The 13,771-nt window shown below is 35.1% G+C and overlaps 1 protein-coding gene across 1 annotated transcript in view; it reads left to right on the top strand.

The window, feature by feature from the left end:
- Nucleotides 1-13,771, top strand: part of ACC (acetyl-CoA carboxylase) — a 776,633-nt gene that overhangs the window by 683,663 nt on the left and 79,199 nt on the right. The window contains exon 37 of the mRNA XM_081728639.1: nucleotides 10,389-10,532. Within this exon, the coding sequence (XP_081584765.1) occupies nucleotides 10,389-10,532 (144 nt within the window). The remainder of the gene's footprint in view (nucleotides 1-10,388; nucleotides 10,533-13,771) is intronic.

The following is a 13,771-nucleotide window of genomic DNA, read 5'->3' as shown; positions in this document are numbered from 1 at the left end:
GTTTTCTAGCTAATATCTCAGATTTTATAGAATCTAATATTTCATTAATTTATAAAATTTTAAAGATTAATCAAATGTACTTCTTTTTGAAAATATTTTAATTTGGAAATTTGAGTTTGAAATTCTAGTTTAAAACTTTTGTGCTCTGTGAAAATTTGAGGTTAAAAAAATTGAAATTTGAAAATTCACGTTTGAAAGATTTTGTGCTCACTGTAAGTTTTTAAAATTTAAAGTTGAAAAGAAATGTTTAAAATTTAATTGAAGATTTCGTTTCAAATTGTTAGTGTGAAATTTTTTGTTTGAAACTTTTTGAGTTCGAAAATTTAGTTTGAAATAAAATTCATTTTTTTTAAATTTTAGTTCAAATTTTCAGTTGAATTTTTGCACTGGCTGAAAATTTGTCACGACTCATAATCTAAAGTCTATCGTTTAATTGAATAGTTAAAAACTGTTTCTTTTGTTAATCGAATAACCGAAAACGGGATGAAATTTAACGGTTAACTATCAAAGGTTTTCCTTTTAACAAATTTTTAATTTCAATTATTTTGCATTCACTTAAAATGTTTGCACTTTGAGCTGAGAATTTAAATTCAAAAATTCACACACAGAAATTATTTGAGATATAAATTCAAAAATTCACACACAGAAACTCAAAATACTAGGATCAAGAAGATGACTCTAAATTTTGTCAAGCCATACAGCCCTGGTTAGTCATGCATGTGCTCCCTTGTCAAAATTTTAAGAGAAGTATATTAAAGGTACGTGTGTCCTCATTATATTTGAATCAAGTGACAGCGAACTCTACATTGGAGAGCTCATCAGAATGTCTATATAGGACATAATCCTAAATACCACAAGAATTTAAATTAAAACACATTCTCCTGTTTCACAACAACGAACAGAAATGTGTGACATATCGTAATGATTCACACTTAAGTTATTTGAAACTTGATGCTTTCATAAAATAATTAATTTGTAGATATAATCTCCTTTTTAATACACTGGCTATATATGACAGGAATCTAACGTGAGAACTATTCGCACAGAAAATCAAACTATTCTCAAAAACTACCACAAGGAATCGAACGCAGGGAGATGGACAAAATATGAAAACACCTGAAAAATTGCACATTACCTTTATTAATAGCGAGTAGAACCACCTCTGGACGACGACGGAGGAAGGAAAAATATAGGTCGTGTATGGTTGTCAAAGGAATGCTGTACCATTCTTTCGCCAAAGCAGCTGCATATTGTTGTAAAGATGAGGTTTGGTGGGTAGGGGCCTCGCACCTTGGTCTTTCAAACTGACCACAAGGGTTCAATGATATTGGGATCTGGCGATTGTGGAGGCCATGGCAGATGTGACACTTCATCTTCGTGCTCATCAAACTAAGTCCCGGACGATGTGAACTGTCTGAACAGGGCCTTTGTCATCTTGAAACATGGCATTACCATCTGGGAACAAAGTTTGCACCATGGAATGCAGCTGGTCACTCAAAATGATTACGTAGTCCTTGGCAGTGACATGTTCATGCAGAGTGTTATTGGGGGCGACAGAATACTAGAATATGGCTGCCCAAATCATCACTAAACCACCGCCATGCTTCACCCGTGGTAACAAGTAGTCTGTATCGTAGGCTTGTGCTCGCGTTCTCCACACGTAAACTCGACCAGCAGTTGGAAACAATGTAAAGGAAGACTTATCCGACCAGATGACAGTCTGCCACTGCTCCATTGTCTAGCTTTTATGGGCGTTGGACCACTGTCTCCGTATAGCAGCATGGTCAACAGTCACGAGTGGTTTGGGAATTACAGATCTACCATAAATACCCTACTTGTGGAGTTCTCTTTTGACTGTTTTGACGCTAATAGGGTTTGTAAACACTGTATTCAGCTCAACTGTAACTTTTGGCGCCATGGTGATCTTCTGCTTGGTCTGTCTCCGTCAGGCAGCACACACTTGCGTTCATGCTGGTGCTTTGCTGGTGCGGTTTTTCCGGAATATTCGTACGCAGTCATTACCTTTAAGACTAGTCCTCTTGATATACCAAACATTTCCGCTACTTTCGTCACGGAAGTTCCCACTATACGCGGAGCCACAATTTGCCCTCTTTGAAAATCTGTCAGCTCAGATATGATTCACGATAACCCGCACGGACCAGTCACTGAACTGTAACTGGCCTATCTGTTCGATTGCCCATATTGTATTCCTCGCAGGTGTGCGGGTGACCACAGCGACACCTACCATTTAGACGCAAAGTGTGTTTGAAATGACTAACAAATTTAAAATTCGGGACTTTTCAAACTTTAACCAGTGCGCACCTCCCGAAATTTTAAAGGTGATTGTTAATGTACCCATGTCCTACAAAAGACAGTGCGGGCTTAAAGTCATCAATATAATCATATAACCTAATAAATCTGGCACCCCTATACGTAATCATTACATAATAACCATCATTAAAGAGGAGAATCCATTAAGTCAATGACCTTTCAAATTTATAATTTTGACAATGTTTCATCCATAAGCGTGAACGAGCGAGATGGATCACGAGGTACGTACTATAGTCATATAGTCTTATATTCAATTTAACAATTTGGAAATTTCTAAAATTTAACAAGTGTTTCTATGCACATCTCCCAAAATTTTAAAGGTGAATATCAATATACCCATGTTGTATAAAAGACAATGGGGCCCTGTGCTCATCCATATAATCATATAACATAATAAATCTTCATTAAAAAGGTTACATGAAGTCAAGAACCTCCCAAATTTATATTTTTAACAATTTTATAACGATGAAAGGGATGAGATGAATCATCTAAACTTGTAAAAGTACATAATATAGTCTTATACTAGCATACCAATTTTTTAAAATTTATCAATTTCTAAAATTTAAGAGCGATCTCATACATCACCCTCCCAAATTTTAGAGGGATGCGTTCTAAGGAGAAGTAAACTGTCAAATTTATAAAAGTGCGTATTATAGTCCTATATTATTATACTGAATTTTAAAATTTGGTAATTTCCAAAATTTAAGGGTTAACCAACGTATACCTCCCGAAATTGTAATAAAGAGGATCTTTGAGGTCAATAACCTTCCATTTTGGCAATCTTATACCTATAAAAGAACTAGATGCATCACGAGGTACATATCACGGTCCCACGTTACCACACCAACATTTAAAATTTGGTAATTTCCTAAATTTAAGGTGAGCCTATACATCACCCTTCAGGAAGTGCGTTAGTATACCCCTGTCCTGGATCCCTATACTCAATCATATAATGACATAAGATAATAAGACGTCATCAAAGAGGATAAAATAGGTTAAAATCTTCCGAAATTTATATTTTTAATATTTTTATACGCATGAAAAAAACGAAATGAACCTGATGTGAATCAAAGCATCCTATGTGGTCCTATACGCCCCTGGACCAGGGCCCTGATCCTGTCAAAAGTTGACCTTGAACTCTAACCCCCCCAAAATTTGGCCCAGGGTAGGGGTGCATTGGCCCTGGCCAAAGGATTTTTCAATTTTTGCTCACTCTACTAGATATACGCTTGTCCCTACTACTCACATGATGTTCCCTAGCCGTACGTCCCTGGACCATGGCCCTGATCCTGTCAAAAGTTGACCTTGACCTTTAACCCCAACATTTGGCCCGGGGTAGGGGTGCATTGGCTCTAGCCAAGGTACCTCTCAATTTTTGCTGACTCGACTAGATATACGCCTGTCCCTACTACTCACGTGATGTCCCACAGCCATTCAGAGCCGAGTGAAATGAAAAGGGGGCATACTACTACTACTCTCCAAAAGTAAATCATCCCTCGTGAATATTTTCATGAGAAATGACTGATGTCATACTACAGCGTTAGTAATGAAATATGTATGTAAGAAGTATGAACAAAATCACCTAAGTCATATGATACACTTGTACAAAAAAAAATCAATCTTCATACTAATGTCCCTTTCGAAGAATTTACATTTGTTGATTGAGTTTAAGTAAACTCCCTTTTTATTTTTGGGAGTTTACTGGACCCCTGTCTCCTCTGGAGAATCTTCGAAAACATTAAGTTTAAATTTGGACCTTTTTTAAAAAAAAAATGAAAGAAAGTTACCTGTCACAATTATGCTCCGATACTAAGGATGCATTTGTAATTATGATAATGAACAAAATGGTGGAATGAATGTAGTGGGAGGAAACCCACCACAAAATTTACTTGATAAAATCCGCAATCGAACTAGCGATCCCACGCACCAGAGGTGAGCTCATTACCACTGAGTCACCCCAGATCCTTGGTCTGGATACGATGAACAGTCTGGCCTCTAGAAACATGTACTTATAACAATAAATGGTCGAACTACAAACGGACGGAAAACCAGATATCGAAATAACACTTTTCCGGCACTTAAGAGGTCATAAAACGTGTAAATGCGTTGAAATCTCGAATTCGATTTTGTCCCATCGTTGCTTGAAAGTGAAAAAGACTCAACAATCTAGTAAAAGTGTTAAAATTCAATTATTTGATCTTGTATAGGACAGCTTCAAACATTACTGCAAGTTTTATAAGAAAATAAAAAATTAAAAGAGCGAGATATCGCGAAATACTGAAATATCGCAATATAGAAAAATACAGAAATTTCGAAAATATATCAAAATATGTCGAAAATAACACAAGATGTTTAATATCAAAATATCGATACATCGACCAGTAAAATATTTCGATATTGACATTTGAAAATATAAGTTAATACATCAAAATCTAGCAACAAGTCTATTCCAAAACTCAGACAGCTAAATGTTTAAATTTAATTAAAATCCTATTTCTCCATTAATGCTCACATACTTTTTAAAAAAAATTTATTTTGTAGTCCCACGACAATGCTCAGAAGCTACGAGAGATTATGCTGATGAAATGAATGATAATGGTGGAATAACAAATGTAGAAGAAACAGTAGTACCCCAAGAAATGCCGGGTACACGGTATTTGTCCACCACAAACCCGTTGGACACCGGCTGGGAACGACCCACGGACTCCAGGCACCAAAAATGAGTGCTTTTTTTACTGAGGGACCGCGTCTCATGCTAACATACATAGATCTAAATATCATGATCACGGTTCTGCAGGGTATTGGCTCTCACTTTCCCTTATGATTCAGGCTCAGGCGTTCGCTATTCCGAATAGCTCCAGTAACTTGTAGTATTATCTCAATTAAGTTGTTTTTCGATATCTGTGTTGATGGTTACTACCGACTCCAACCAAAATTACATTAGCCTAAGATGTTATGTAACATTGAATACCTTCATTCAAATATATCATAAATTATTCAGTCGTTTTATTGCTTTTTCTTCTTCATTTTTTTAAAATCAATCGCAAGGATAGTATATAACATTACCAATGAAATTAATGTTGCCTGCGAGACGAGAAATGTCTTGGCTTGTCGCGATTCTCGTCCTTAAAAGAGATTACAATTCATGTTTAAATTCGAGACAAGACGAGAATTTTCACGAGTCTCCTGAGCAATGCTAGTTTAGTCAAGTCTTACGTCTCAGACACTGTTTTGTTCTCACCTGATTCATAGTATAAAAAGTATAAATCGATACAGTGATTTTAGGAACACAATAAGGACCATTTATCAACGTTTAAAGATACATAATATTATTATACAAAATACTCCAATAAAAAGCACTGGCGCAAATGTCGAAGGGAGATGACAGTCTTGAAACTGGGGGGACTGTCCTCCCAATAATCCGATTTGAAATGTGTCTTTTGGGGAGAAATGTGATTATTTATGTCCGACTGCCACAAAGGAAAGTGAGATGAAATTGATGTTCATTGCTGTATAATATACAACAGGTTTATCTCAGAAATCAGATTCATATACCTAATGAGTCTCATCTTCCTCCCCCCAGAATAAACCTCAAATCTGCCCGCCTCCCAACGTGGAAGACAATTTTGCTCCCTTGATCCTCCACAGCATTATTTTACAACTTCATAAATATTTTGAACATCGCTTAAAAAAAAAAAAAAAAAAAAGTCTTACCCATTCCCCCCCTCCCAATGTTGAAGATACGTTTGCGCCTATGATAAAAAGCATGGTTTAAATGTTGGTATATCGTTTCGTGGAGAGATTCCGATTTCTTCTAAATGATAGCCATTCTCATTTGCATGTTCCTTCTTTGGATTTTGGGTTTAACAAGTTCGAGTAAAATCTAAAATCTTCTTTGTCCATTTTAATGAAATTTATGTATGCATTAATGTCACTTAGCTGCAATTCTTGTTGAAGCTGATAGTATTCACCGTGAGTGTGTCGCTGTAAAATCCATTTTCTTGTCCAAATACATTTCTTGCTTTTACATTTTTTCATTATTCTTTTTCTCAGCAACACAGCGTTAAAGCACCTACACTTAGAAGCATTGCTTCCGATCGATCCATTCTACAAACAGCCAAAAGACTTGAAAGTAGAAGAGAGATGCGTGAATGTGTGAAGAGAGATGCTTTCCTTAGCTTACGGCCGTAAATTCACGCACAGCGTATGAGTCACATTACGCACGTAAACTAACAACATGAGCTTACACAATTACGCTACACGCGTAAATTCGCAGTAATAATTGGTTGCCTTAAGAGTTCCTATCCTAAATATCAAACATCATTCCAAACTTTTTTTTTCATATATACATTATATACAAGACTAGGAAACCATCCAAAGAGTATGGAGGACCTTGAAAATGGCGATCAACTGTAGATCAGAAATTTCACTTACTTCTATTTTGAATGTTTTATTTCAGATAGTAGTAACTAAAATTAAATTTTCAAGAAAGTTCTTTATCAATTAGTGCATTTCTGGAATTCGTTGAAATATCTGTAATTTATATGAACATTCAAAGGATTAAAATATCATTTTATCATGTGAGTTTAAGAATTTGATGAACCGCATGACAATGGACAGATAATGTTACAATTTTTGCTGGTATACGCTGGACCTTTGCTTCTGACGTTCTACAATTTCTTCAAATTTTGAGTTCTTGTACGTATGCTTGCTAAAATCTGTTCGATGGACGTATGGATAATAAAAAGGATTTCAAGGGGCATACGAGGTGCTGTAGCAGACAAACTTTCGTCTATCGTTAGTGATTGCGCCAGCAAAAATGATTTAACTTCTTGGAAGAAACTGTTTAGATTTGTTTTCATAATCTACGAATCCCCAGAAACCGAACAACATCCTTAGTCACTAACATAATTAAAATCTAAGAGAGTCTTCTGTAGTAGAATGTCCTGCAACTTCAAGTAAGAAGATCAAACCCGACTTATCTAAACTGATTACAGCCAAAATCGCTGATTTTGATACAAGAGGTGCTTTAAGATTACTGATATCCGATGATTCTCTGGCTCCTTCGAGTGATGAAACTTTTGTTAGTCTACAAATCCGTCTCCTTCCAGAGTTTTAGAAATGCCGGAGCAATCAGAGCGCTTGAAATCTTCTCTCCTTGTAAATGAAGACGTGGTATCTAGAGCAATCCATAATTTTAAGAGTGGTTCCGCTTCTGGAATCGATGGCTTATCCCCTCAACACCTGAAAGACTTAATTTCTAAATCTACAGGAGCATCAGCGTCTGTTTTACTAGGTGAAATCACGAAATTGGTTAACAAAATTTTAAATGGAAACGTAAATCAAGACGTGTGACAATACTTTTTTGGAGCCAATTTGTGTGCTTTACGAATAAAGAATGGCGGAATCAGACCTATAGCAGTTGGATGTGTTTTTCGATGACTAGCATCCAAGATAGCTGTTTCGCTCGTTTACAACCAATGCTCTCAATATTTACAACCACACCAACTGGAGTTTGCCACTAAAAAAGGTAATGAAGCTATTATACATGCCACACGGACATACATAAAGAGAAATGAAAATGCAAACAAAGTAATCTTATAAAATGATTATAGAAATGCCTTTAATTCGGTGGAAAGAGACTCAATGCTAAAAGAAGTGAAATCTTTTGTGCGTTTTTTTTCTTTCTTTTTTTTTTTTTTTTTTCAAAGCTATGCTTATCCATCAATATTATTTTATGGAGAAAGAACTATCTCATCGCAAGTAGAATGCCAACAGGGAGATGCTGTAGGTCCAATGTTGTTTAGTTTGGGTATTCATCTGATAGTCCAAGCGCTTTGTTCTGAACTGAACGCCTTTTATCTGGATGATGGAACCCTAGGAGGATCGCCGAATATAGTCATAGAGGATATGAAGCGTTCAATTACAGAATCTAAGAAAATTGGGCTAGAGGTGAATCCATCGAAATGTGAACACTATTACACATCGGGTAAAATAGGCACAGAAGTAGAAATCCAATTTAAAGAGCTGTTGTCAGGCATACGTATTTTACAACCAGATGAATTATCGTTATTAGGGTCTCCACTACACGAAGAAGGATATGATCTCCATTTCGAGAAACATATGAATAGTTTCAAAGTAATAAGTGAGAGACTAAAAATTTTACCAAATCACATAGCTTATTTTCTTAAAAATTGCTTCGGCATTCCAAAGCTAACGTATTTTTTAAGAACTGTTCCAACCTGGAAAAGACCATCTAAAGTTTTACAGATAGATAATTACTTGAAAAAGGCATTACAGCTAATAATCAACTACTCCCTAAACGAAACCCAATGGACACAAGCAAGCCTTCCAGTCCGCCTAGGTGGTCTAAACATATGGAAAGCATCGGACTTGAGCCTACCACTCCTTTCCTCTTGCCATGAGGTGCGTCCACTTGTCTCCCAATATTTTAAATAGTTCAGTTGACAACGTGGATATACATCACATGGATAAGGCTTTGGAAATTTGGAAGGGGATATACAACAGTAAAATTCCTGAGGCAAAAGAATTACAGAAAAGTTGGGATGCAATATTATTACAGGAAGTAATAGATAATGACGTAATTCCTGAAAGTATAACTGACACTGTGCGTATGAAAGCTTTACAGAAAAAAGAGACCGGTGCTTGGTTGCAAGCCACGCCATCTAAAACAATTGGTACCTTTTTAGATAACAAAGTTTTTCAAATATGTGTAGCTTTGCGGGGGGTAAATATCTGCCATACATTTACTTGTACATGCCAAAGCAGAATGGATGAAAAAGGGTTACACGCACTAAGTTGTACTAAAAGTGGAGGAAGATTAGTACGCCATGGTGAACTGAGCAACATAATAAAACGAACACTAGCGAGCATTGATTTTCCAAGCATTTTGGAACCACCAGGAATGTTTCGAGAAGACGGAAAGCGGCCAGATGGAATTACCCTAACTCCATGGAAAATGGGTCAACGGTTGATATGGGATGTCACATGCGTGGATATCTTTGCACCATCTTATTTGCCATCAACACAAAACGAAGCAGGTAGTGCAGCTGAAGTGGCCTGCAAGAGAAAACACTCCAAGTATTCTAAACTGAAAGAAGAGCATCTTTTCGTTGCTTTTGCAACTGAAACTATGGGGGTTTTTCAGCAAAGAAGCTCACAAATTTTTGAAAGAACTGGGTTCCAATTTGATTACTAAATCAGGCGACGCCAGAAGCCAACAATTTTTAGTACAACGCATTAGCCTAGCTATACAAAGAGGCAATGCGATTAGCATCTTAAGCTCCTTCTCTTCACACAAGTTAGAAGAAATCTTTTATCTAAATTAAACATAAAACCTATTTCGATTTTATAACAATACAGTATAATTTATTACGTACTATTTTCTGTTACGATAACATCTGTGTGACTGCTTCCATATTTATGAATATGTGTGATGGCTTTATGAATACTCTTCACAACTTATATGGTACATCCTAAATTACTGTATTCAATTTTTAAAAATTCATTTATCTAAGTACATTGTATATCTAAGTACTATGTACATTATATATATATTCTGTCAAAAACTTTGTTAAATAAAAATATAGTCATTGTTATGACAATTTTAAAATCTTTAACAGACATATATTCATTGTTAAAAAAATTTAATTTCTTTTAACATACATACATATATATATATATATATATATATATATATATATATATATATATATATATATAGTCATTTTTTATTACTTTTGTTATCTTGTTTATAATTATTCAAAAAAGAAATAAAAATGATTTTTTCGTAGAAATTAATAAAAGTTATACAATATTATGGAATCAATAAGCAATTTATTAATTTCTTTGGAAAACTCCGTAATATTTGTAAATTTTAAAATATTATACGATTTATAAAGTAAGTTTGTTCATTTTCGAAAAACTTTGAAACGATAAAATAAATTATTGATAAAAAAAAGTTCGATGGACTAGTGGAGTCATTTACAATACATAGAATATTTGAGACGGTACTATATCTTTATTTTTAATTACAGGGCTATCTATGGGAGGATAATCGAGCAGTTGTTACATGGTTATCGAATCAACTCGATCCCAACAACACACAATCCGTCGTTTTGGAAAACATCAAATGTGTGAAGAGAGATGCTATCATTCAGCAAATAAAATCATCTGTACTAGTAAGTAATTTACATACGAGGCTATTCGTATTTATATAAACGTATATCATACCAGACTTGTAATTTGGTTTATATTGCACATAGTCTTGAAACAACAAAACATGACATACATTCTTAATGCCAGTTTGGATTGTTGGGTTGGATAAACGGTTATGTGTTAAAATGCATAACAAACAAGTAATTCATAGTACGAACGTTTGTTTATAAATATTGGATTAAAAACAAATGTAAGTTTTCACAACGAATGAATAATTTGGCATACAAAGAGCGTTTTTATTTCTTGTTTTAGTGCTGAGCCGTGAAAATGTCTAAAATATCAAGTCCCATCCGCTCTCGTAGGGACTGAGAGATGTCACAAGTAGCTAACAATAAGTTTTCTACCCTAAGGGTACTTCATTTATTTGCCATCACAAGAATAATTTCTTCAAAATAGATATATAATCAAGGTGAAAGACATCCCAGAAACTGGCTCACATGATGAAGTGTTACCTCTGACAAGGACCTAGAAACCACGTGACGAGCAGAGCTAGACTATATATAGACTGGCTGAAATGCAAGCTCTTCGCACAAGCAGAATAATTTGATGAAAATCAACAGATAACGTCGATTTTGATCGTATTATTTGCTGACAAGCCGTACATATCGCCTATTTTGGTCCATGTATCTATCAAAAAATTGATGAGAATTCCTCTCTACCTTTGGGGAATCCCTTGCACCCTCAGTGTACACAACCGATTACTGCACCTTTGGATTCTCTGCGGATTGCTTCTTTGTGTGCCGCTTGTCGCCGCACTTCTATGACTCGTCGTTTTGCCACAATTCCAAGTGGACGTTCATTTATTCACACTTTCGGATGCCCGTAACTCCGGATAGATGTGGTATTCAACTTTGTATTACATAGACATTTTCCCTTGTTTTTATGTCTAGAATCACCTCCCAAGTATTGTAAACAACGAGCTGTTACACCCTGTATATAAATGTAAAAAAAAAAAAAAAAAAATCTTTTTACATATTATTAGTGAAAGAACAAGCTTTGTACTGTTTGAATAAATTTCAAGAAACACACATATACCATTTACCTACACGTTGAATATAATAATAAGAAAATGTAATGCATGAATGTTAGTCTATTTTACGAATGAATGGAGTCTCCCATTACTGAAGAGGAGAAGTGATTCTAAACATGAGAACTGTATCAAAACTAATAAGAAGAACATGCACGGAATGCACAGATTTCTTGCTCTTTTGATTTGTACGAAGAATTTTCTTTAAATGTATCGTAGTATGCTAAGTGATCTACAGAAATCTTACCAGAAAACTTATACAAATGTTCATAGTTAGAGCAGCAGTAACAATTTAAATTAAGTAATTTAATTGTAATTTCATGAATATCGTAGCTACGTATTTTTCAACGCATTTAGCGTTGTTATGAAGTACAATGGGCTTACTGTTTACGAACCCTTGGTTTGCGAGCTATTCGATCTACAAACAAATATCGTAGACAATGTTTCTCTCGGTTTACGAACAATATTGCGGAATATGAAGGCATACATACAAACACCTGTACTGACAATTCCATGCACCTAATAGTGCTTTTGCGCGTTTGCTGCAAATCTTATCTCTCAGAGTTCTGTAGTTTAAAAAATTACTTTTGTTCTTTTTGCACTTTTTGTGGTTTTAGTGTGTCTTACGTGTCTTTTAAGACAGTAATACTATTTTCGTTGTATATTCCTCATCACGGAAATTCAATTGAAAGTGTAAGGAAAAATATACATGTGCTACCATGTTTATTTGGCTAGGACGCATTAATTGTATTTACATTAATTTCAATGGTGAAAATAATTTAAATTTACGAAAGATATGGTGTACGAACAACGTTACAGAAGAAATCAAGTTCGTAACCCGAGGATCCAATGTGTGTATCTTTTTCTACGACAATTACAGCAGACAAGTGAAAATTATATATTTTATTCTTTCATTCCTGAGATATTCCAGAGTTCTCAAACGCTAAATCTTACATCCCCATCCGTCCTGAAGGAATACAACTGCTTACCAAATCAACATCCGTAATCCACAGAAATATTTCCGTTCTTAGCTGTTATATCACTGTCAATAATAGTAAGATCAATTGAATACGAAAAGTCTGAGGGGCATAATTTGTAATAGAGATTGAGCATTCCATAAATGAAATGTTCTTTTCACAGAAATAAATTAGTGCCGTTATGATTGTTCGTTATTGTAATCAGTTTTCAGTTGTGACTTGAATATTTTTTCAGGGTTCGGATAATTGTTTGAATATGTCTTTTATCTTTAAAAAAAAAAAAAAAAAAAAAAAAGTGGTACATGGTACATGTGTGTGGGAGAATGATGTACCTACAAGAAACGACAGTCGTTCTTCTGCATTTCATTACGAAATCAAGTATCTGTTCCAATAAATTGAGGAGAAGTAGATACAGGGGATTGGTGAACATCTCATTTGAAGTTCTGTATATCTGAACTGAAATACTTGCAGCAGCATGATTCAATGAAAAATGAACAGCCGAAGAGGATCGCTGAAGAAAAAGCTCAAAGAAACATTCAAATTTCAAGAAAGAGAAATGAGGACTTCATAAATATATATCTCGGTATTTGAAAGACTGACAAATATTTTATCTGTTAATTGTTTAAACAAAATGTTAAGAAAATGAATATTGATGCAAAGTTAAGTTTGCAGCCGTTTTGATCTATTTGCAATAATGAACGTAATATCAGTTTCAATGAAGATAAACATATAAGCTAATGAGTTTAGTTACTTGTTACTAAAATAAGATTTTTGCTTGAATAATTTGCTTTAAAATTGCACTTACTAGTAATGATTCCATACCGGCACCAAGTACTTGTGGTAAACCTGTATATCGTCTAAAAGCTCTTGCCATGAGAAGTACGAAATCGTTTTCAAATCACGGGCAAACCCGTAACCTGACCCTATAAGGGACCAGTTTGTTGGTGTTTGTGACCCTGTGTATGGCATATTCGACAGAAGTAAAAATGAATGTTATGATGCATCACGCGTAAGCGCCTGAGCCCATAATGCTTCTTTTTAGCTCATTGCTAGAACATGATGCGGGCAAGGGTTTGATAATATCACTTTACACCAGACGCACCCTTTGGTCAGTGTTGCCAACGAATTGTAAATACAATGTGGTAGATGGTTTCTGTACCACTAGATTATATCCATGAAACGTGACATAAACATCATT

The sequence above is a fragment of the Thermobia domestica genome, chromosome 10 (assembly GCF_964235325.1).
Source record: "Thermobia domestica chromosome 10, izTheDome1.hap1.1, whole genome shotgun sequence".
NCBI classification, from domain to species: domain Eukaryota; kingdom Metazoa; phylum Arthropoda; class Insecta; order Zygentoma; family Lepismatidae; genus Thermobia; species Thermobia domestica.
Note: the sequence above shows the minus strand (reverse complement) of the source record. Positions and strands in the feature narration are given on the sequence as shown.